Below are 23,842 nucleotides of genomic sequence, written 5' to 3'. Positions count from 1 at the left end.
TCTATTAAATAAGGTAGCAAACAGTATCTGGGAATAGAACTTTCATAGAAAAATAGGTCTGGAAGGATGTAATGGATTGTGTTACAGAAGCAAGTAACAGTGGTTTGAGTTGAGATTGAAGGCTCTAATACAAATAATCTACTGTCACTGTTGCATAAGTTGGACAATAAGTTTTAATTTTTAATATCTGGAGTAGCTGCAAATCTTGGTGTAAAGGTGGTTGATGCATACTATATTCTTTCCTCTGTTTGGGTATGCTTACGTATTTTTTTTCCTACATCTACAGCATTAGTTTCCATATTGACTGTATTACAGTGAATACTACATCAGATTTGTCCTAACTGATCAGAAAAGTGGATGCCTGACAGTGGCCAGTATCTCTCTCTCTCTCTCTCACACACACCCCACTGAAAAGACATCCATTTAAAGAATATTATTTATTTTGCTCTACAAGTAAATGAATAATTAATAATAAAAATAAACCTTTTCTGTTACAGATTTTGGACTTATCATGATGAACGTTTTTTATACATGTTAATGGAATATGTGCCCGGAGGAGAACTTTTCAGTTACCTACGTAACATGGGACGTTTCAACAATAGCACAGGACTGTTTTACTCCACAGAAATTATTTGTGCAATAGAATATCTTCACTCCAAAGAAATTGTTTACAGAGACTTGAAACCTGAAAATATATTATTAGACAAAGAAGGACATATCAAGCTTACAGATTTTGGATTTGCTAAAAAGTTGGTGGATAGGTAAGGCCTTTATATAAATACTTAACATATTCAGCAAAATTATAATTGTTAGAGAAGTAAAAAAAAACATAATGTTTACTCTCAAGGTTCAATTTTATATTCACGCTTGTTGCTGACATGAAAAACTAACAACCTTAATGTAAGGGAAAAGATTAATATTAAAACAAACTACGATACTGTAGATAATAGCCAAAAATATTCAGGAGTTGGTATAATTAGTAGCAACACTTCAGGTAAGAAACATGTTTAAAGTTATTTTTGCATGTTCTTGTACATTTGCTTTGTTTAACACTTAACATGTAAAATACTAGTTGAAAATAGGTGAAATTAGCAGACAATAAGCCATGTGCATAAGTATATTAAATGTGACCTTTCGTACCTGCAACTTCTGAATGCATTGTAACTTGTTTTATTTTGTTCTGTTTTTGTAAAGTGGGGAGGGAGTATTTGAAAGGCCAAAGATAATGTGATGGTCTTCTAGCACGTTGTATTGCTAAAGTACCATTACAAATACCTACACAAAAGGCAGAACAACATTTTCTTTTTAAAGGGATTTATGATCCATTTAATCCCTGCTGTGCCTTTCTAATGCTACTACATATTATGTGTTGTACAACAAATGTATTTCCTGTGTAGAAAGGGGTTCTTGCTAGTTATAGAAGAGTGGTATCAATATAGTTTGTATCATCTTGGCCTGCCCATAAATGTTGGAAAGATGGAAATGGGCAGGATATCATAGAATTATTTATACGCTATTTGGAAGGAAGGTAGGGCATCACCATATGTACGGGCAAAATGAAGGAGTGAGAATTTACACTGGAAAAACAGGAAGAATCTCTGACAGTGATGTGCCTGTCAGAACATTTCTTTTGGTTGCCCCAATTTGATAGAGAAAATATAGTCCAGATTGCATCTAGACATTGATTCTTATGTTGGCTGGGAACTGTACCTTTGATAGCTGCTTTGTCATTTTTTGGTTACACTTCAGTGTGTGTATGGTGTGAAATGGAATTACAAAGGTAACTCACTTTAAAGCTGATTAGTTGCTGCTCATTTAAAAAAAAAAGGAAAAAAAGAAAAGAAAAGATGCTTTAAGGTACATTGACTGAATGTGTCAGATGTGACCTTGCCACTATGATGTAATGGGAAATAATCATCACCTGGCATACTCCAAATCCTGTACTGGCTAAAAATAACACGGGTTACTTATAGCAGAGCTCAGGCCAAAGAAGCTTTTATATATATAAAATAAAAGCACTAAGGTTAAAGCTTAATAAAATATCCTGAATTTTAGATAAATATTTAGTGTTTGATCATAGCTTGTTGGACATAAATACACAGAACTGCTTAATTCTGCGTATTCTTTTATTACAATATTTTTATTTTTATATGTGAATATGCAGAAAACTGAATTATAACAGACAATATGAACTAGTCAAATCTTCCTTAAGGTTAATATAGGGAAGTAGGGGAAACATGCAGTTAAAGCTGTTGCTCGTGTGTAGCATATTAACCCTTTTGGGCTGCCTCATTAATTGATCAGGTTTATCTAAAGTGATTTGAATGTTTGACTAAGTTGTTAATTTTAACATTTCAGTGGAATGCATGGAGTTTTGCTTTGCATTAAATGCAAAGAAATAATTGTCATTTCCTTGCTTGAAAAAATTAGGTTAGATTTTCCATTCAGAAATATTTTTCTTTCCTGTCATCTAGGGAGATAATACTGGACTTGCACAAATATTTCATAAACTGATAGTTTTCATCTCAGAAAAAAATAAAATGCTCTAATTTGTTAGTTTCTGTAGAATAAAAGGCAAAGCTGCTTGCATATATCAAAGAAAGATGGGTCTTTTAAACTATTTAACACTAATTCTCATGACTTTTTAAATGTAGATACTGCCACATAGTGGTTATTCTAACTTGATTGTTTGGAGACTAGCTTAATGGGTAACCTGTTCACTGGAAACGGGGTTTAAACCATATGGTTTGAATTAAGATATCTAAATAACGACACAGGGAAAGAAAATTGCTGTCAATATATTCTGTAATATAATGTAATGCCTTTTTACTGTATTTTGTATTCTGTTGGTATATTCTGCCCTCTCTTAAAGAAATAGTTAATAAAATTACACTTGACCTTTTTGTACCAAATTGGACTTGAATATGGTGGAGTGGCTGCTCCAGCTTTAAATGATCAGGCCATAATACAAAGGACAGTGAGTAACTACTGTTTGCCATTACAAACTAGTTGATGATTGGTTTAGTAGTTTATAACTAATAGCAGCAGTTTGAGAATTTACCCTCGTGTGATTTAAGCATTATATTTTCTACTCCATTATAGTGAATTTAAAAAGAGTACAATATTTTTTCTGTATATTATTGTGCAATAATAATGTGTCAAAAGTAGCATTGGTTATGTATATACTGTTTCTAGATGTGCATAATATATACATGTATAGAATATTTGATAAAAATGTGAGAGCCCAACAAAAATAAATACAATTCAAATTTTTGTAAATGAAATGGTATACTGACACAGCTTCTCTAAATAGCCCAAAACAGCCCATTTTGATACTTCCCGTGCCTTCCAAATACTGTTTTACTTATCCATATGTAGAATATTTCCTTACTATCTCAAAAAGAAATTCACTAAAATTTATATCATTCCTAGAACTTGTACTTTGCCCTTAATTTAAATAATTACAAAATAATCCAACTTCTTCCTCAGAGCTAGAATATCCTCTTATATTTTCTTTCACAAAATTGATTTAGCATTCAGCTTAATAATTGACATTTACTGTCCCATGTCACAGCAAGTACATAAAGCACATCAAAACATATTGACGGTAACTATTTCAGATATTTTGAATATTTTGCTATCTGTGCAGTTTTTCCAGTACCAGGATTTAAGATGAACAGTATTGCAAAGGATTAATTCATTTATCCTATCTATGTGTATTGCTCCTTATTTTCCACTATTTTTGGTTTGTGATTTTATTATTTTTTCACTACCCTTTCTTTAGCTAGATAAGTTGGCTGTCACAGATCAGATTGCAGCAAGTCTATATGCAGGGGTGGGTAGGATGAAAGGGAGCACATAGAGTTCTTCTTTCCTACATGGCCTATAAAAGTGTTTGTTATAATTATACTAGTCAAACACAAGTGAACACCATGCTTCTGTAATATCCAAAAATGTGGAAAACACAACAGCTTGACTGTTAAAGTATCCTGTAAGAATAGTGGCCATATACCAACTTAAACCACCTTTAAGCAAAGGTAAGGCTTACAGATAGAACTAAAGTGGTACCCAGATCAGTCCACCCTGGGTAAGAGACTAAGCTGTACCATCCTAAATGGGTTGTGCAATCTGTATAATCCCTAACACCCTCTTCTTTAGGTTCTAAGATGGAAGCTGTTCTCAGTGATAGGCAGAGATCCTGCTTCTCTGATTACAAAAAAATAAAATAAAATCCCCGATTTTTGATAAAAAGAAGTAACCGCAACTCCACATTTTTCTGTGATTTAAATGACACACCACTAATATATAGACATATATAGACAATGTAACTCAAAGGTAGAGAAAGTCCATGCCTTTACTTAAATGTGTTTCAGGTTGGTATGGTAAGGCCTCCATCCTTACAGGAAACTTTAATGTTCAAGCTTGTATGTTTTTCACAAAATTAAAATAGCTCATACAACAGGGATGGGCAAAATGTGGCCCAGGGGCCAGATGCACCCCGCCAGGCCATTCTATCCAGCCTGCGGGGCCCCTAAAAAATTTAGAAAATTAATATTTATCTGCCCTGGGCTGCCTGTTATGCGGCCCTTGATGGCTTACCAAAACTCAGTAAGCGTCCCTCCGCCCCAAATAGTTGCCTGCCCCTGTCATAGAAGTTGTGGGGTTTTTTTGTCTTTTTTTAAACAGTACTCAAAAATATTTTAATACCCATACTTTTTGAAACTGTTAACAGTAGTATAATGTTGTTTAGATATTTTTCAAGATGTCTACACAGTATTGTTTAGATAAGCTCCTTTTGTATTTAGCAAATGTATTGGACACTTAACAAATGTGTTTCTCTGTTGGAAATGCAAGCACTATATTAGATACAGCAGAGTTGTGTCAAAGGTAAGTTTTGATGTAGGTTGATAAGCCAGAAAAATCCAGGGAAAACCACCCTTTGTGAACCACTGAGACCTTTTCAAGAATAATATTGATAATGTTGATACAACAGTCTACCCAAAAATCTATGCCATGACAAAAAATGTTAAATGGCATTAGAATTCTTAAATATTTTAATGCATTAAATTACCTCTTCCCTACAAAGAAAATCCATGAAAGAATTACAGGTTTCTCTCCTTATTGCTGATACAGGAGGGGCAGACTCAAAGACATTTACTAGGGATTTAATTGTTGCCAGTGGGGTATTATGTAGTAAGTGGTCAGATGCTGTTCCAATGGGTGGCAATATAAAATCCTAAAATACGTTAAGCTGTCTAATATTTTGACTTATTTACAGATAGTTAAATAAATATTAGTTGGAAAAGCAGACCAAAACGCATTCTGATTTATATTTGATAAAGAGTATATATGTTTAAAAAACCTATCTATAATCCAACATGGTACATTTTCCTCATCTTTCAGTTACCTTAACTCCTGCCTTGTAAACTTCAGACATTAAAATCTTCCAGAATTTCAAAAGGTGAATCGCCTTTTTTTCCTTCCCTGCTTTAGGGCTACTCTACAGGAAGTTTGGGAAAATAAAGTTGACCAAGGTGGTGAAATTAAAATATGAAAGCAATTTTTTACATAAATTATAACATTGCTCCTGTTCCTAAAGCTTGAAACTGATTCCTTTTTTTATACATTCTGAAAAAGAGAAAGAGCAAGTAAACATAGAAGGATACCATGTGAGGAACATGTCATACACAGTATGACAGAACTGACATGCCCCCTCCAAACCTTTGTAAGCAATTTGCAAACACAAAAGGTTTGCAGTAAAATTGGCAGAAGGAACAGATGGCCTGCTGGGTAATAATTAAATGTGATAGTCAAGTTTGACCATGGACTCCATAATGTAATAATCTTTCTTGGTTACAACTTTCCTTTTCCTGTTAGAAATTATTTTAACCATTACTAAGTGCTTGGTATTTATGAAAACAGATCATTTCAATTTTAGCGTTTTCAGTAAAATATCCATTTATGTAATGCAAGGTGGGCTGAAAAGTTAGTCAGAGCTTTCTATATTTAAATAAAATCTTACTACTAATAATTTTGAAGGGCAGAATCCAAGAGATTCTAGTCTCTCATGAGTTGCAGGCATTGTTTTGTATCTAGAAGTTCACAAATAGAGTTAGGAATGTCTTCTAGTATTTTCAGCACTTGGCAAATTAGTATAAAATCTTAATTTAACATTTATTTAATACATTCTAGTGCACTCTTGTTATTGTCCAGACAACTGCTAGATGGCACTAATGTGTAAAGCAGTGTTGAGCCTGGTTATATGTTTGTGTGTACTGGATTAGAAAATATGATATGACACTTTCCTAGTGTTAAAGTGAAACCACCAGTTGTATATGGTAAAAAAAAAAATCTTTTGGATAATAATTAATCTCAGTAAACACTAGATGTGTGGCCTGTTATTGAAAATATATTCTAACAATTTTCTTGGAGCACAATATATTTAGCTTTCACTCTCTCAAACAATATGAATGAATACATTTAAGTCATGACAATAGAGGGTATTTTCCTTCCTTTTTTCTTTTAAGAAATTGTTTCAGTACAATCCTTTAGAAGGAAAAAACAAAAAAAATTGGGGGAAAAGTGTATGTTAGGAGTCAGACCTGACATTTTAAATGAATATCTCAGGTCTGACTCCTAAAATACACATTTTTGTTGTTTTGTTTTTAAGATACATCCAGGGTTTTCAGTTGCGTCTATAGTGTTGTTTTTAATCTCTCCACAAATATATTGGTAGTCTTGGGAGACCAGGATCTGAATTTTGAGGATCTGATTTTTCAGTTGGTAAAAGGAATAGAGGGGTTTATTCCATCTTGGTTGGTGGGGATCAGGGAGGGGGCGGGCAGCAGAGGGAGAGAAGGGGATGTAAGTGGACAGCAAGCAAATGAAAAGTGAAAGTTTTGTCTATTGTTAAAACAATTTTGTTTGAGCCCTTATTTCTTTTCAGATCTACAATATTCCCTATTTTAGTCAAGCAGTAGAGAAAACAAATCAAAATACTTCTTGAAAATGTGATACTTGTTTTAGCGTATCCAAGGATAATAGTGGAATAATCACTTATAAACTGATTTTTTTTCATTTCTGCTAGGAATGGTTTAATTGAAATTAACAAGAAGATAATTCTTGCGATATGTACCTGCCAATTTCTACTCCAGCTCCAGAAATTTCTTTCTTTCTCTTTTGCCTGCATAATTTCAGACAAGTTTAACTTTTGAAAAGGGAAAACAAGGAAAACATGTTATTTTCATGCTATAAAAGAAATAGTGTGCCAGTCAAATTCTGAAAGTTATTTTTAGCACAGATATTTCTGTCCATGGAGAACAGTTTGGATTCCTAGTTCATTACATCAGTGGATCCAGTATATTGTACTTACCATTTACAGCCAAATTATCACTTGACTAACATTCATTACTTACATTTCTGTCTCTTATATTTACAAGGTTGTAAAGGTACATTTCAAAATGTTAGCAATGAAATACATTTTTGCTACATACTGAAAAAAATAGTAGATGAGCCATGAGTCAAACCAGAAAGTTAAAGAATAGGTCTTATTCTTTATTTGAAAACTCGAAAAAGGTATCTTATAAAAGGGTTGTGGACATCTATTGATTTTTGGACAATTTGTCAGAAGGATATCCAAGGCAGTAGAGCTTAGCAAAAAGAGCACTGCACAAGAAGTCTGGTCTCTTTCCAGAATTGTCCCTAGTTTTTGTGTGATTCTGGAAGAGCCCTTTTACTCCCTTGTGCCTTCGTTACAGGAGGTTAGATGAGTCTTGCTATGAGTAGCATATATGTTTAGAGCTGTGACCTTTACCGCTTCCAAATGGTTGGTTGGTTTGTTTGTTTGTTTATAATATTCTTTTAAAAGTTGAGTCCAGTACTTTTAAAGAATAAAAAATAATCTTGGCTCTGGTTTTGTGGGGGTTTTTTTGCTTATTTTTTTAGGACGTGGACTCTCTGTGGCACACCAGAATACTTAGCACCAGAAGTCATTCAGAGTAAAGGTCATGGAAGAGCAGTGGATTGGTGGGCTCTGGGGATTCTGATATTTGAGATGTTGTCAGGGTAAGTTTCTTTAGTGATATTAAATGCATGCTAACTATTAAGAAAGACTCTTGTTCCTCAGTTGTAATATTCTGGATAACAAATATGAAATATCTCACATCTAAATTAAACCTTTTTCTAATCCAGACTAATTCTTATCTCACCATGAAAAAGAGAATTAGGAGCATTGAGGGAAACACATTTTAACTTTTTTTAGTTTCTTTATTTTAAAATAAAACTAAGTTAAGCTAAAACTCCAGTTTTTCTCATACTCCGATTTATTTCACTGCAAGATTTAGGCTTATACTGAGCATTTTGTGCAGTAAAAAAGGCTCTTAGCATTCTGTAAAACATCTAATTTTCATAGTTTCATAGTTTTAGGGTCGGAAGGGACCTAATAGATCTTCTAGCCCGACCCCCCGCCAGGGCGGGAGAACAACCCCCCCCAAAAAAACCAAACAAACAACAACAACAAAAAAACAAAACAAAAAAAAACAAAAAAACCCTAAAAACAAAAATGGGACTCAGATGAGTCCAGCCAGGTAAGTATCCAGCCTCTTCTTAAAGATCCCCAGGGTAGGGGCCAGCACCACCTCCCTTGGAAGTTGGTTCCAGCTCCTAGCCGCCCTAACTGCGAAGTAGGTGTTATGGTGAATTTTGGTGTTATGGAAGTGACAACTGTAACAATCACCCACCTCTTATAGGAGTTTGAACACAGTGAGTAGGAAAATGGATTGTATTCATGCATTTTTGTGTACTCATAAAATTACATTGCTGCTTCCTCTGGATTAAACGAAAGTACCATATTTACCCAAATCCAAGACAACCCTAAATTTAAGATGACCCTCCAATAATTATACTTTAGACATGGATAATGTATACATTTGTTATAATTTTCCAGGTCTCAAATCTAATTATTTGATGGTCATTTTGAATTTTTCCCCCCTACTACTGCACCAGGGCAAATGGAAGCAGGAAGGCAGGTGGTAGTAGGGTAGGCAGCAGGGGAGTCAGATGGCTTGATGCCCTGACCATGCTGTCCCCCTGCCTGTCCTCCCCACCACCTGTTCCCCTGTCTGTCTGCTCCCCTCCCAGTGCCTGTATGCCCCGTGTCTGCCCCCTTTGTGCCTGTACTCCCTGCCACTTTCTCACTCCCCCCCCAGCTTGTGCTCTTCCCATCTACTCTACCTGGTGCCTGCCTGCTGCCTTTGCCCACTGATTCCTGCTTCTCCCGTGGTGCCTGCTGCAAGTCTGGCTCTTGCTGGGGCCCTGCTCAAGCTTGGGCCAGGGAGCATAGACCCTGCAGCAGTTGTTGCAGTAGTGGCAGCTTCAGTCCGTCCCCAGAGCTGGGCCAGAGCTGCCACTGCTGCTCCTACTATGTGGCTATGCTAGGGCCAGAGGTCTGTGCTGCCTGTTCTGGGCCCTGGCTAAGCTCTATGCTCCCTGCTTTGGGCCAGAGCAAAGGGAAGGTAAATGGTGGTGAGAGGGATGGAGGGGAGAGCAGAGGCTGTATGACACAGTTGGTGGGGGAAGGGAGCTTTAACTGTAGCTCCAACTCCAACTTTGACTCTGGGCTTGAGTTGAAAGTCAGAACCGCAGCCACTGCACCCGCCACTTATACTCAACTTTAAGACGAGTTTTTTTTCCACTCATGGTGAATTGGGGGGAAAAGCCCCTCATCATAAATTGGCGTAAATATGACAACTTAGTCCATGCTAAAAAAAAAAAGAAGAAGAAGAAGAGTAGGAAAGTTGTGTGTGACTTCTAGTTTGACTACATATACGTTAAGTTTAAATTTGGTAATTTTGAATTCACTAGATGGCAGTGTCTTAGAAAGCAAATGTCAAGCTGTTGTTACCACTTAAGAAAAATATATTTACAGTAAAGTTATTTGAGTAAATATGACTTACTTTATTTGTGTAAATTTTTTTTAAAGACTTTTATCGTTTTTAAATTAAAAATTAAATTAAATTTAGAATTAAAAATGTTATGTAAAGAAGATACTGATTTACAAGTATACATCCTCTTTCCTCAACTGTTTGTTTATTGTATTGAAAATATATAACCACTTGTAGTTAGTTGTGCAAGATCTATTTTTTTTTTTAAGTTTTCTATATGTTATTCTTTTTTGTTAATTGCATGTCTGCAGAAATGTACTTTCTAAAGTCAAATTAATGGAATTTTCCTATACAACAGGGGTGGCCACCCTGCAGTGTGTGTGTCACAAATGGCATGGGCAGCCTCTTCGTGTGGCGCACAACAGATCAGGGAGGGAGTAGGCAGCACAGCAGCAGCAAAGGCAGGAGCAGAAAACAGAGCAGAAGATTAGGCAGGGAGCACAGGGCAGGAAGCAGAAAGCAGAACAGTTGGTCAAAGAGAGGAAGGAGATTGGAGTGGTACTTGGAGAGTACATGGCTCATTCATAGCCTCCTTGCCAAAAAGGTTGGCCCCAACTACCATACAACACTATGGTCAAACCGTGGGTTTATGTACGCCAGTTTAGGCTTTTCAAGTCTCTGTCAGCGTGGAACCTGCTACACTTGTGTAATACTGGATTTTTATTTTTTAATAGGTTTATGTGTGTGGCTTGTGCCTCTTTGTGCTCCTATGAAAGGGCATAAAGGACAGATCCAGCTTTGAGCCTTCTTTGGTATGCTTACTGCCTGCCATGAGAGACAAAATTTAGCATCAGGGTCTAACCTACTGCTCATCAGATAACTTAAGAGTTTGTTTTTGACTTTTTCAGTTTAAGACATTTCTCTTTATAATTTTCTTCAAAGGACTTGGAGGGCAGTGACATTATTGTAATCTCCCCACTGTAGTGAGGTGAAGTCCAAATTGTCCTACCATGTGCTGATTCCATTAAAGGCAGAGTCGGCCAAAGATGTTTCTACTTAGGATCCTGTTCCTGGACCCACATGTCTAGGGATGATCAGCTCATCTCAGTCCAGTTGCTTCTGCTAAAGCAGGCAAGTCAGGTCACTTTGGAGCCAGACCTATGACCAGAGCAAGGACAAATGAAATCATAATTGTCTAATGCTCTTTTTCACTTCTCATTAGGACCTGCCACTTGGGAAAAAAAATTAAAGAGAACAGAAATGACACCAGTGGCATTCAATAGGTCAAGAGGTGTGAAGGCTGTGGTGTTCAAAGCCTCTGCACTGACTGCTTTATCTTAAATTCCAACGATCTCAGCCTTGACAGCCACAGTACTACCTACTTAAATCTCCCAAGTCAGCTGTTTTTACACCTCAAGCAATACAGCCAGCGCTTATCCCTAGTTATAAACAAGACCACCAGCTTACGTTGGTCTGGCTGAGTTTATGTATAATTCCATAAGATGAAAAGGAAGTCCAAGCTGGAAACATGAAATTCAGCTGGCAATTTGCCTAAGTGGCAAAAAATCTCTTGAACAGCTACACTAAGACAGTTTCTAAGCCCTTTAGCCCGTGGGCTGGATCTGGCCTGGGAAGGTTCAGCATGGCCGTGGGTGTCACACAGCTACATTAAGCTGCCTGTCTGCTCTGTGACACCTTTCTCTACAGCTATTTTCACTACTCTCTTGTGTCTGTGCTTGCCTTGCTGCAGAGGGGCTAGGTATTTACAGTGACGGTAAGTTCTGGCAGCTTGAGCCCTCCCAGAGGTGGAGATTGTAACCCAGCCTCCTGCCGCAGGCCACAAGTTCCAGCCTACAGTGCCAAATGGTTGCTAACTCCTATCCTAAACAACTGGAGTGAGACCAAATGCAGATTCCAATATCAGTACCCATGGTATGCTGAGCATTGGACAGAATTATCCATATTCTCCCACCAGCAGTGTTTCTGGGTTCAAGAAGACTAAAATATCAGTTCCATACCACCCCTTTGTACTGCACTTTGAGGAAGAAATAGGCTCTTCCTTTCCATCATTGTCGCATTATTACTTGCTGATTTCACTCTTGCCATGAGAACAAAACCTCAAAGATAGCATTGTAAGCCATCCTCTCCCCTGCCCCCCCCCACTCTTCCTTTAGAGGACCATGCCAAATGAAAAGGAAGTGGCACTGTTGCCCATCTCTGCAATAAAAATAGATTATTTCAGAGTTTCTAGGAAATCCTGTTCAATATTACACTGACCCTGGGCATTGAGATGACAGCCTTGCAGGGCAGATTTTACAGACTCTTTGTTCTGAATATGATGGTACCTGCAAGATTAGCTAGCTCTCCCTGTTTAATTAGGGAATCCTGGAACCAGCTAAAGGACTATGCCCAGCCTGAGAAACAGCTCTAAATATGTGTGAAGGGGAATTGATGAACCCAGATGACTTTGAACGGTTTTATACTCACAAATGCAGAATCTTTCATTATCTTTGCAGTGCAAGAAAAATTGTCTTTAGTAGGCTTAGGAAATAAAATCCACTAAAACTGTTATACTTTTCTGGACACACCTAACTCGCTACTGCTTTGGGTGGTGAAGTATCAAACACCATTTGTCAAACTCTGCAGTATTGCTGGGATAAGTAAAAGAGATAAAGGAGCTGATGGTCTCAAGAAAACGGCCAAATTGGGCCAGAGATGCTTCTCAGTTGGACAGGTGACATCCATGGACATCACAATGAAATAGGCTTTATTTCTCCATGTGTTGAATATCCCAAGCAAAGTTTGGGATAAAGTTGAGAATCTGGTTTTCAAGGCAGTGGAACTCTTTAGCCAGTAAAGTGTGTTAATCCCTCAAGAATCCCTGTGGTTCCTGGAAACTTTCATACTGGGTCCTTACACAATGTTCTACAAGGGTCCATTGCAAATAGGTAAGGGTCTACTGACATCGAGAATGTGGCTAGCTAATTTTGTGGGCAGATCCTGAGGCCATCCATCATTTTCTCAGGCTGAGGTCAGCAGGCCCTCCCCATGCCTATGATTGGCAAGAGGCCGTGGCAGTCATGCCCCTCCCCATAGATTGCCAAGTGGCCCCAAACCATGGCTTAAATTGCTTAACAATGTTTCCCTCAATGGAGACTAAGGCCATCAGGGAATTAAGCCATTAATCATAGAATCATAGAAAACTAGGGTTGGAAGGGACCTCAGGAGGTTGTCTAGTCCAACCCCCTACTCAAAGCAGGACCATCCCCTACTAGATCTTTCCAGCCAGGATATTGTCAAGCCAGGCCTTAAACCTGCTGGGATGGAGATTCTACCACGTATCTGGGTAACCTGTTCCAGTGTTTCACCACCCTCCTAATGAGAGAGTTTTTCCTAATATCCAACTTAAACCTGACTCGGTGCAACTTAATTCCCCGATGTAAGACAAAAGAAGCCATTAATTGATGTGTTATTAACAGGGATCCTGGCTTTCTGCAATTAAAAATCACCAATTTTTGGATGAAAAAAAGCGATCCAAAATCCACATTTTTCCATGAAACATTTCATTTTGATCATGGAAAAATGTGGATTTTGATTTACTTTTTTTAAATCCAAAATTTGAGGATTTTTTTTTTTATATCGGAGAAAACCAGGATTCCTGGTTATTGAGCATTATCAGCACTTAATTCTAAACTGAAATATCTTATTAAAAGAAAGGTATGCATAATATGAGTTGTAACTAATACCAGCTATATATACTTTGTTAAGAAATACCAACTATGTACACTTTATTAAAGGATATTATAAAAAGCACTTTACTTAAACTGAATGCTAACCATGAGAGAGGCAATTCATGCTGGCTATTAAATGTGAGCATGTGGCATTCAGCTGTAGTTGCTGCAGACATTCTCTGTCTTTTTTGGATGAATGCTTGTCTGTACACTGAGATGGCACGCTCAGCATCCACTGAGTTTGTTGGAATGGCCAGGGCATAGAGATGTGTAAACTGGTCACAGACAGTCCCAGAACACAGGCACAGACACAGCCATCCGACACTCTTTGACAAAGTTCACATAAGCATCGCATTCATTGTCATGCTCTTTCTGCCATTGCATTTAGTAGCTGAGGTTCACAACTCAGAACAGGCACCTCATTGAGGTCCAAAATCCTAACAGCACTAAGGAAGGAGACAGCCAGTTGTCTGAGCCACAGTTGCAGTGATGGGTTGTGCCTTCTAGTACTGGTTCAGCTTCGCAGCTGTTGTCTGGAACAGTTCCTGACTGCTGGTTTTCGCAAGGACCGCTTGACAATTTTTGCTATGCCCTGTCTTTGACCTAACTTATCAAATCAGCTTGTTGTGTGTGTGGTGGATCACAGCCTGCCAGCCTTCAGACCACATCAGAAGCTCCATGAACCAGGTGATGCTGTCAGCCAAAAACATCACTTGATTTTGAATGTCACCTCACCTTAAGAGACTGCAAAACTTAAGCATGCATTGTGTGCTGGATGCAATTTGCAGCTCTTCACTCACAAACTGCTAGTAGTATCACATATGCTTAGCAGGGTAATAGACCGTGTTGAACCACAAATTCCCCTTGGTGAGCATAGGCTCTGGTGGCGGTGGCACAGTGCCATGTGAGTTCCCACTTTGACAGGCAACAAAATCTCTTGTGGCCTGGACAATGCTTGAAGGCTTTCTAGAAGGAAGATGCCAGGCTACCCACATCAGGGAACTGCATGCACCAGATGTCACTTAATGAAGACCGAATGTGCATTACAGATGACATGAACTGCATTCCTTGGAGCACCTCAGAGAAAGCCTTGCACATGTACACAGAGTTGTGGGACAGGAATGCTGAGATCTTGTTAAATTCTGTGCCGTAGTTGACAAATACCTTCATGATGGCTTGAGACACGGTAGAAAAATTGACAGGCGTGAGGTCGACTGGCTCTGTTTGAAACACAGGCAGGTCCCAGTCAGTCCAGCTCCCTGGTACAATAAATTATGCAGCATGTAGTTATCTTGAGGGTTGGTCGCTTCATTAGCCACAATGGAGGAGTCATCATACTCTGCCAGTGCAGCTTTTATGCACTGTACTTACAAAGCAATCATTGCAGGGAGACAGTCTTGATGAAGCTTATTGGCATGTGGAAAACTGCTGACATTTGGCATGTTTTGGTTCAGGTAATCCCTTAACTTTGGGTGAGCAAGTTTTTCCAGTGGGATATTTGTTGCCACAAAAGTTTCCACAAGGGAAAATGCCACCTCTTGCCTTGCCACCCTGCTTTCCATGGTCCTTTTAAGGAGTGAAGATATGATCACAAGTCAGTTTTTATTTTTTTTGCTCTGATCTTCAGCCTTTGCAACAGTCTTTTGCTTCATGTGTGCCTTGGACTTTTAAGTGTCGATCTATATTGGGTTTTCCTTTCCTTGACCCATCCAGAGTTATATTACAGGCAGTACAGAACAGTCTGACTCCATCTGTGTGCAACATGCCTGCAGGATACTATCTTACACAGTCCAGCACTGAAATGTATTTGACTGTCTTGGAGGATTTTTTCTCAGCGGGCATGCTGAAGAATCCCCCTCAGGCTGCACCATGCTGTAACAGCCTGCCTATGAATGTTTTAAAAGCCAGTGCCAAAATCCTTTCACTTTCTTAACTAGTCCTGAACTGTCTCTGGGACAGAATCTATGTCACAGGCTCAGCCTCTGATTTGCTCCCTTCACCCCACTTTGCTTCAGGACTGCAGGGCTTCCCAGCTTTCAGTTTGGTTTTTGTTTTTGTTTTAAAGCGAGCCTGCCAAAATCATAGAGCCTGCTTTTTTGTTTGTTTGTAGAGCCTGCCCAAATGTGCGGTTTCTGCAAATATCATGTGATTGCAAATTTGGTAGATTCCTACAAATAGGTGATGTTTCCCAACTTTGGTGTTATTATCTTGAGATACAGTAATCAGTCTTGGAACATCTGAAGTCCAAGATACCCCCATCTTGGACCATGTCAATGACCATTTGGAGGCAGCAGATTTGATGGGAGGTGTCTGACATCTCACCAGAACTGATCTGAAGTCTCTAGTATTTTCAAAAACTGCCTGCTCCATTCCATCATGTCTGTATAGCTGTTGCAACCTGATAACATTAGCTATCGTTGTCCTGCTGTCATTGTCCACTATTGTCAATTAGGTACAGTTCCATTCATTGCTTCTCCTTCCCCAGTTTTCCTCAAAGACCCATTTATGAGTCTGTCACCTTCTAAAGTGACTTCTCTACTTTTATCTAGGAGACAAAGATGAGGCATCTTAGGAGTGTGGGAAACAGGGTTCTACTTCATGTACTTTATCCCAAAAATGAAAGAGGATCTTAAACGGATTATAATGAAATGCCTAACAGTAAAAGTAGTATGAGTAGTGTTCTGCATTCTCAATTTTTATTTTAAAAAAACAAAAATCCAGGAATTTTTCAGGCTTATCTTCGAAACATAAAAACCAGGATAAAATCAAAATAAAAGTGGGAAACAGGGTTCTACTTCATGTACTTTATCCCAAAAATGAAAGAGGATCTTAAACGGATTATAATGAAATGCCTAACAGTAAAAGTAGTATGAGTAGTGTTCTGCATTCTCAATTTTTATTTTAAAAAAACAAAAATCCAGGAATTTTTCAGGCTTATCTTCGAAACATAAAAACCAGGATAAAATCAGAATAAATGGAGGAAATGGGAAAAAAAAAAAAAAGGTTTAACTTGAGGGGGAAAAATTGAGGGGCTCATAGCTACCAGCACCTGGGGCAGGGCCAAAGCTAGAGCCACTGTGGGGTGCAGCTCGCCCCAGGAGCAATTCCTATGGCCCATCCTGCCCTGCCCCACCCTGGGTCAGAGCCGGGAGCGCTGCGCTCTTATATAATGGCTCCAGCCACCCCCCCCCCCCCCCGCCCAGGCTGCTGGCATACGGCCGCCAGCCCCTCCACACATACTTCCAGCCGGAAACCTGTGCCTCAGGTAACTGGCACAGTGGCACTTTTAACTACTGGCACCACCACTTCCAGCTTACCAACCATACCCCACTTGTGCCAGTTAACAGGGATTTGAACTGAAAAACGGGTGTAAATCAGTAAAAACTGAATGACTTAAAAAATCAGGGAATTTTGCAGTGAAAATTGGTAAAAACTGAAAATGTGGAACACTAAGTGTGAATCAGAAAAAGCAGTCTCTTTGGCCCATACCTGAGTTATCTTCGGGATCCAGAAAAGACCCCAGGCATTAAGCACTGGCAAGATGCAATACACTTTCTCTCTTTTCTCTTCGAGCCCTACAAATGCTTGTTTCTATGATGGGAGCTATATTCCAAGGTACTGGAGGAGTTGAACATGCCCCAGGTAGCTAATTCCACAGGCACACTCCAGACCCAGAAGTTTGTCTGTGAGTCTGTTCTGGGGTCATCCTCAATACCTTCTCTTGGTCTCCAACAGGCTTGAGAAGGGGTGCTAAGGATGAACACCCAGTATATCCTCCACCTTAGAGTTTCATTGCTAGTGTAAGTTGATACAGGCTGGGAAGCATTTGTGAGCCACTTATGATTGCAAGGGACCAGAAAACTTGTGATGCCAAGAACCATTAGGTTAGCATACTTGACTTTCCAACCTGTTCTTCACCATTTCACAATGGAGATTCTCACAGAACTTCCCTGGAATGTGTTGTGTCAGCAGTCAGTGATCTTTCGTGGGAGGGGGCCAAAATGTCTTGGCTTGGATCCTAGGCACTGTTCTGAGCTAACTTCCTGTGTCCAGATATAGAAACATAACACGCTTACTGTGGACATACTGGGGAAAAGGCAGTTGTATTCTCATTTGCCTTCTTCCTGGGAAAACAGTCTAAAACTGATTTTGTTGTTGCAAGTTTAGTGAATGGCAGAAGAGCAATGGCTGTTATATACCTGGATTTTAGCAAGGTATTTCTTAGTTTAGTAATGAGAATAAGATAAGGCAGTGATGCTCAACCTTTTTGGATCACAGGCCAGATGGGCTGGTCCCAATCTCTTCATGGGCCAGATCCTGTGGGAGCCCCATCTGGCCATGGGGAAGAGAGAGGGGATCAGCTTGGCCTGATGTGGTCTGGTCCCAATCCGGCCCTGCTGGGTGAGGGGGTATGCCCCAGCCACATTTCCCAACCTGTGCGGAGCCCCATGGCCAGATTCCAAGGCGCTGTGGGCTTCATTTGTCCTGTGGACCAGAAGTTGAATGCCCCTGAACTCAGGAAGTGCAATCTTGATAAAATTTGTCTCCTTCCACTCCCTCCCATTTTCCTGGCTGAAGTCCTAAATCTTAACTTCACTAGAAGAGAGAGCATGGTTTAGGCATGTGTTTTTTTTTTTCCTCCGTTGTAAAAATGAATCTCTTGTTTAACCTTTTTTTTGGTGGTGTGAAAAATATAGTCTCTTCACGTTGAGAAGAAAACGGAAACTCATATATTGCTTTCTTTACCTGATGGCTTCATAGTGCACAGTTATAGGCTGAGGTTCTGTTCTATCCCTAAGATGTCTAAGGGCTCTAGCAGATGTTATGTTTATGAGATGAACCAGTTAATCATATCTTAAATAGTAACCCAGCAACTAATGGCACATAAACCAGTTATAATGCTAGCAAATTATTCCACAAAATATGTGTAATAATTTTGTAGCTGTTTCTATTAGCTTTAAACTGAACATGTGGCAGGATCTTTGGTATGCAGCCTGATGCCAGCTATGAGGTTGGGCTCTGAGACTAGCCTTAGCAGGGTTCCAAGGCTGGGCCCACAATCAGCTGATTTTTAGTCCTGGGCCCGGAACTGCATCAGAGGTATCAAACTCGCTTCAGTGTGGCACTGGGCACTCAGCAGCTTTCTGCTTGTCAGTGCAGGGGGATCCAAATGCCACTGTGGAGGGAGCCTGGAAATGTTGTAAGTAGTAATGACATAATTGTGATCTGTTCCCCTGTCCCAAAATTGTGCATGCTGTTATGTACGTGAAGCATAGCGGGAGATGTGGTTCTTGGGATTAGAGTGCAGATCCCATTGCACCACTCATTAAGTAAGTGCACGCCTAAATGTTGCTTACATGGATTTTAGTCATGTAAATCAAAAACTGAGCTCCTATCTTACTCCATGTAGGAGTCATACAACTATTAAGATGCTAGCTCAAAAATATGTTTTCACCTAAGGCTGTGTGTCCAAGTGTAGCTGTTCAAGAGATTTTTTGCCACTTAGGCAAATTGCCAGCTGCATTTGGATACATAGCCTTAGGCTGAAACATGTGCTTGACCTAGAAGGAGAAAGAAGGGTGGTCTGTTAGCTTTTAGCCAATATTTTAGTGGCTCCCTCATACGTAGTGGTTTTGAACCCAGATTTCCCACTCAACAAAATGCTCAGGACTAGGGATGTAAATACCGATTCATTAAATTCCCCTCATGTTGTCCCTTGTTCTCCAGGCAGCAGCAGTGGGCTGGGAAAGCACCTTGTTTGCTGCTGCCGCCTGTGGCTTTATGTGGCTGTGGTGGGGACTCATTGCATCTGCCTGCAGTTGGCTCCTGGGCAGCCACTTAGTGGTGGCAGCAGGGGGCTGGGAAAGCCCCAACTGCCACTGACAGCCAGGCTGGGATCCATGGAGCCCCAGCCTGGCTTTTTGCCTGTGGCGGGTGCACGTGCACCTCAGGGCAGATGGTGGTGAAGCCGTGAAGGGCCCAATCCATCATGTGGCATTTTGCCCTGTCCCTTCCTTGCCATCTGCTCCAAGGCGCACGTATACCCACCAGCTTCAATGAGTGGGGCCAGTGCTCCATGGACCCCAGTTCAGCTCCTTACTTCCTGCTACAAGCAGCCTGGGCTCTGGTGGGTGGCAGGGCTTGCCTGGAGCTTGGGTTGCCCGTGGCAGGCAGCAGGGAGGCTGCAAGTGTCTGCACTAGGGTCCACGGAGCCTTGGCTTGACTCGTTGCCAGCGTTGGGTATGTGCACATCTCCAGTGGATGACAGGAAAGGGACCAGGGCTGCAATGCCAGAAGGATTAGGATCCTTGCAGCTCCCTTGCTGCTTTCTCTGTACTAGGTATTCATCTCCCAACCCTCTGTGCCTCCCTCCTTCCTCCTGCCTGCCTTGCTGCCTTCAGGGGCACTGTCTTGCTTCCCTTTGACCCTGCCCTCTTCCCTTCTTCCCCACTCCTTTCTTGCTCCCTGCTCTGCAACAAACAATAACCGGTAAGGTATTGTACTTGATCTTACTTTTCAGATCTTACCACTTTGTAACAATGTGACTTCCTTGAGCGGGGCATTTATAGATCCTCTCTCCTAAGCATTGTGCCCCTAACTCCCCTACCCCGCCAATCCAACCCAGCTCTGGGCTAAGTAGGCCATACCCTTACTATGTAACTGAGCTGTGCCATGTCCCTCCCACCCCGTACTATGTAGCCACCCCTCGTCCAGGCCTCTGTATTTCCTTCTACCCATTCAATTTTGTAAATTCCCTTCTTAACATTTATTAATACAATTAAATAGTCCTCTTTAAATTTCAGTTTTATAGCATGTTTTGAACACGCAGCATACACAAAGTCCACTTTGCAAAATAGCTACCACAACTTGGTAGTTGACTTTGCTCTATGGTGCATGAGTACAAAGAAAATAAATTATACATTTCACAATTTTGTGGAGAGAGAGCTTGCTTTGATATAATACCATTATATATATATTTTTCCCCCTAAATAAAAAGAAGACTATGGTTTTGATATGTTTTATTCAAATAGGTTTCCACCATTTTTTGATGACAACCCATTTGGCATATATCAGAAGATTCTTGCTGGCAAAATTGATTTCCCCAGACATTTGGACTTATATGTAAAGTAAGTATTTTGATTTTTTTCTAATTCCCAGTTTTTATTATGGTTTTTACCTGAACATGAGGTGACTTCAAATTTAAGGCAACCCTCTAACAATTAGTTTCTATACATGAAAAACTAGACATTTGTTATAATGTTTTGTATATAGAATTTAATTATTGGAGGATCATCTTAAATTTGTTCCCTCTCCCTGTCCTCACCCTGTTGGTGGATAAAGCAGGGACCAAGAGGGTCCAGATCTCTGCTCCTCGCTGCTGCCGCTCGTCCTGGGCCAGTACTCAAATCTAAGACAAGGCTTTGTTTCCCCATGCTGGCTGAGGTTTGGGAGAGGGGAACCTTGTCTGGGATGTGAGTAAATATGGCATTATCTTTCTAAATACCTCTTCAGCATTGTTTTAATACATCTGTGTAGGAGGATATCATATCATGCTATATCACTGTTGAAAAGTGTTTTGGACTACATTTAATCTTGAATTCCAAGTGGAGGAAAAATAATTAGACTTAAATGGTAATATCTGCCTCTGTTAATTTCCTGCATATGTTGGTACACTAAATACTTCTTTAGCCAGTGGCTGAAGTAGCAGGTTTATCCAGCAGAGCTACTGCTCCCCCAGTGCAGCAATGCCTCTATAAACATCAGCTTCAGTAAGCAGAGCTACAGCTCCGCTCACCAGGGGCTCTTGGGGAAAAAAGCTGCTTTCTCTTCATCTCCCTGGAGGATGTATGGAGGGGTGGTGGAAGAGTAGAGCATTGTGGTATGTGGGGGGTGCATCAAAAAGCCCTGTAATACTATATGAAATGATCCATATGCTACATGTTGTTGTGTTACAAAATGAAACAGGAACTTTTTTGTAATGGATCTGTCATCTTTGTGGTGTTACAGTTATCCTGAGTGTGCTAGCTTTTATAGCAGTATAAGAGCGTATATAGCACTGCAGAGATATCATGTCTAAAACCATACTATACTTTTCTCCATAGTCTGCTCTGCTAGTGTTGCTAGAATTTATGCTGTTCATACTGAGTGAGTGAACAGGGCACTGTCTGCCAACTTACACTAATACCTCCACTTTCTTCTTGTCTCACACATCATGTGAATTACACATCTCTCATGAAGCTTGTCAAAAGCTCATTACAAAAAATCAGCAGATATGAAGATACTTCATTTCAGCATCTCAGATTAGCCAGCACCCATGGTCTGCACATCTTTTGAATAACAGCTGTCCTTGAAATGCTGCTGGTGGTGCTACCACTTCACTATAGTCTCCTGTTCTCACTTTTTTTTTTTTTCATATAGGCTGCCTCAGGAGTTTACATGTCCAAACATATTGTCTGCAACAAATTCTGGGCATGCAACCAGAAGATAAACAGGACAGAGTCATTATTTTTTCTTTTTTTGTCCCTGATGACAAGGCTAATGTGGTGAAAGCATTTAAAGCTAGGGCCTATGTCATCATCTGTTTATATTCAACACTCTCAGTTGTGCAGTTGTCATTGTACCATACAGAAAAAGTTGGGTGCTGTGGAAGACCTGCAATCTTCCTGTGAGTGCAGGGTCCTCTATTCAGTCAAACTTCTTCAGTAAGGAACATAGGCTACATTACACATCACAATCTTTGGATACACTTCTTTCATAGTTTTGAACATTTTCCACCAAGTTTTTAAAGGTTCTTTCTTGGCTGATCTCTTTCCTCTTCTACTCCCTCTTTCCAGGGAATCTCACAGAGGACCCCTTTTTTTTCTTGTTTTGGGGTAACCTCATTGTCATGGTTTAATTCAGGGGTGCCCATCCCACAGACCAGATCTAGCCCACAACAACATGTTATCTGGCCTGCAGGGCTCCAAACGGGTCCAGAAATTTGTTGGTGGAGGGGTTAGCACCACCACTTCCCTACTTCCAAATCACCAGACCCTGTGTACTAGATCCAGAGCCTGATCCCTGCTCACAGGGCTGTGTGGAAGCAGTGCCAGGATCCAGGGCCCAATCTCAGTGTCGGAGGCCTGGAGAGGGCAGTGCCAGACCTCGGGACCCCATCCCAGGACATAGAGGATGGGAAGTGCCAAAACTGGGACCCTGGGACCCAGTGCCAGTGTGTAGGGAGTGGTGCCGGGCCCCTCTGACCAAATCCTTATGTGCTGGGGCCTGGGAGGGGACAGTGCAAGGCTCCTGGGACCCAATCCCAGTGCTCAAGGGTGGGAGGAGACAGCACGAGCTCCCCAGGGCCCAAATCCCATCATGCAGAGAAGAGAGACAGTACTGGGCCCCAGGGTCTGATCTGGCCCGCAGATGGGCAGCATGGCACTCGTCTGGCCCATGGAGCCAAAAGATTAAGCACCACTGGTTTATTTTTGATTCCCAACCATTTCCCTCTATGCAATCCCCTCTATTCATTTTCTTTCATCTTGTCAATATTTCTTCCCTTGCTTTCCACCACCACCTTGAACAAAACTCCTTTTTAATTCTAAAGTCATTCCACTTCCTTCCAGACCTGGCCGCCTTCTGTCACTGACACTTTTTCCTGTTGCTTGGATTCTCAGCTTCGGCGTTATCTTCGAGTCTTCTCTCTCATATTAAGTTAGTGTCATAGGAGAACAACAATGTGTATAATAACTAATTTTCTTTTTTTTAGATACCAAAGGTTCTTGATGGTCTTGTTCTCCTGTGTTTATTATGATAGGCTTTTACCTGTCTTATTTATTAAATTAGACTTTCCTGATACTCATGAAATTCTATAAGCTCTGTAGAAGATATAGCTCCCAAGATAAGCTGTTGATCAGACCATGTTATAGTGCCTGTCCTTTACATTCTTAGTGGTTTCTCCTCTTTGCTAAACTGTTCAAGCTTCTTGATACTGCCCATATTGCCCTTCATATATCTGCTTTTTCTCTTTATCCATTGTGCCCCTTTTCACATTGCTGTTCACTGGCACTGATTTGTTTTCCAATTTATCTGAGTTTTCAACTCTATATTTTATTTGTTTTCCTTCCTACCCTGGATATGTGGAATGTCTTTCCTGACTTGCCTAGATTGATCATCTCATAGTTCAGCTCTCTTCTCCAAACCATTTCTGTCAAAGTGTTGAAAGAAATTAGTCATTGATAATCTCTA

General features: G+C 40.3%; 1 protein-coding gene across 2 annotated transcripts in view; it reads left to right on the top strand.

The window, feature by feature from the left end:
* PRKX (protein kinase X-linked) overlaps nt 1-23,842 on the top strand; it is an 85,304-nt gene that overhangs the window by 49,216 nt on the left and 12,246 nt on the right. For both annotated transcript variants that reach the window (XM_006033864.2, XM_025215764.1), the window contains exons 3-5: nt 498-761; nt 7,945-8,064; nt 20,644-20,739. In XM_006033864.2, the coding sequence (XP_006033926.1) occupies nt 498-761; nt 7,945-8,064; nt 20,644-20,739 (480 nt within the window). The remainder of the gene's footprint in view (nt 1-497; nt 762-7,944; nt 8,065-20,643; nt 20,740-23,842) is intronic.

Source organism: Alligator sinensis, unplaced genomic scaffold, assembly GCF_000455745.1.
Source record: "Alligator sinensis unplaced genomic scaffold, ASM45574v1 scaffold296_1, whole genome shotgun sequence".
Classification (NCBI taxonomy): Eukaryota; Metazoa; Chordata; order Crocodylia; family Alligatoridae; genus Alligator; species Alligator sinensis.
This window is presented reverse-complemented; position numbering and strand designations above follow the sequence as displayed.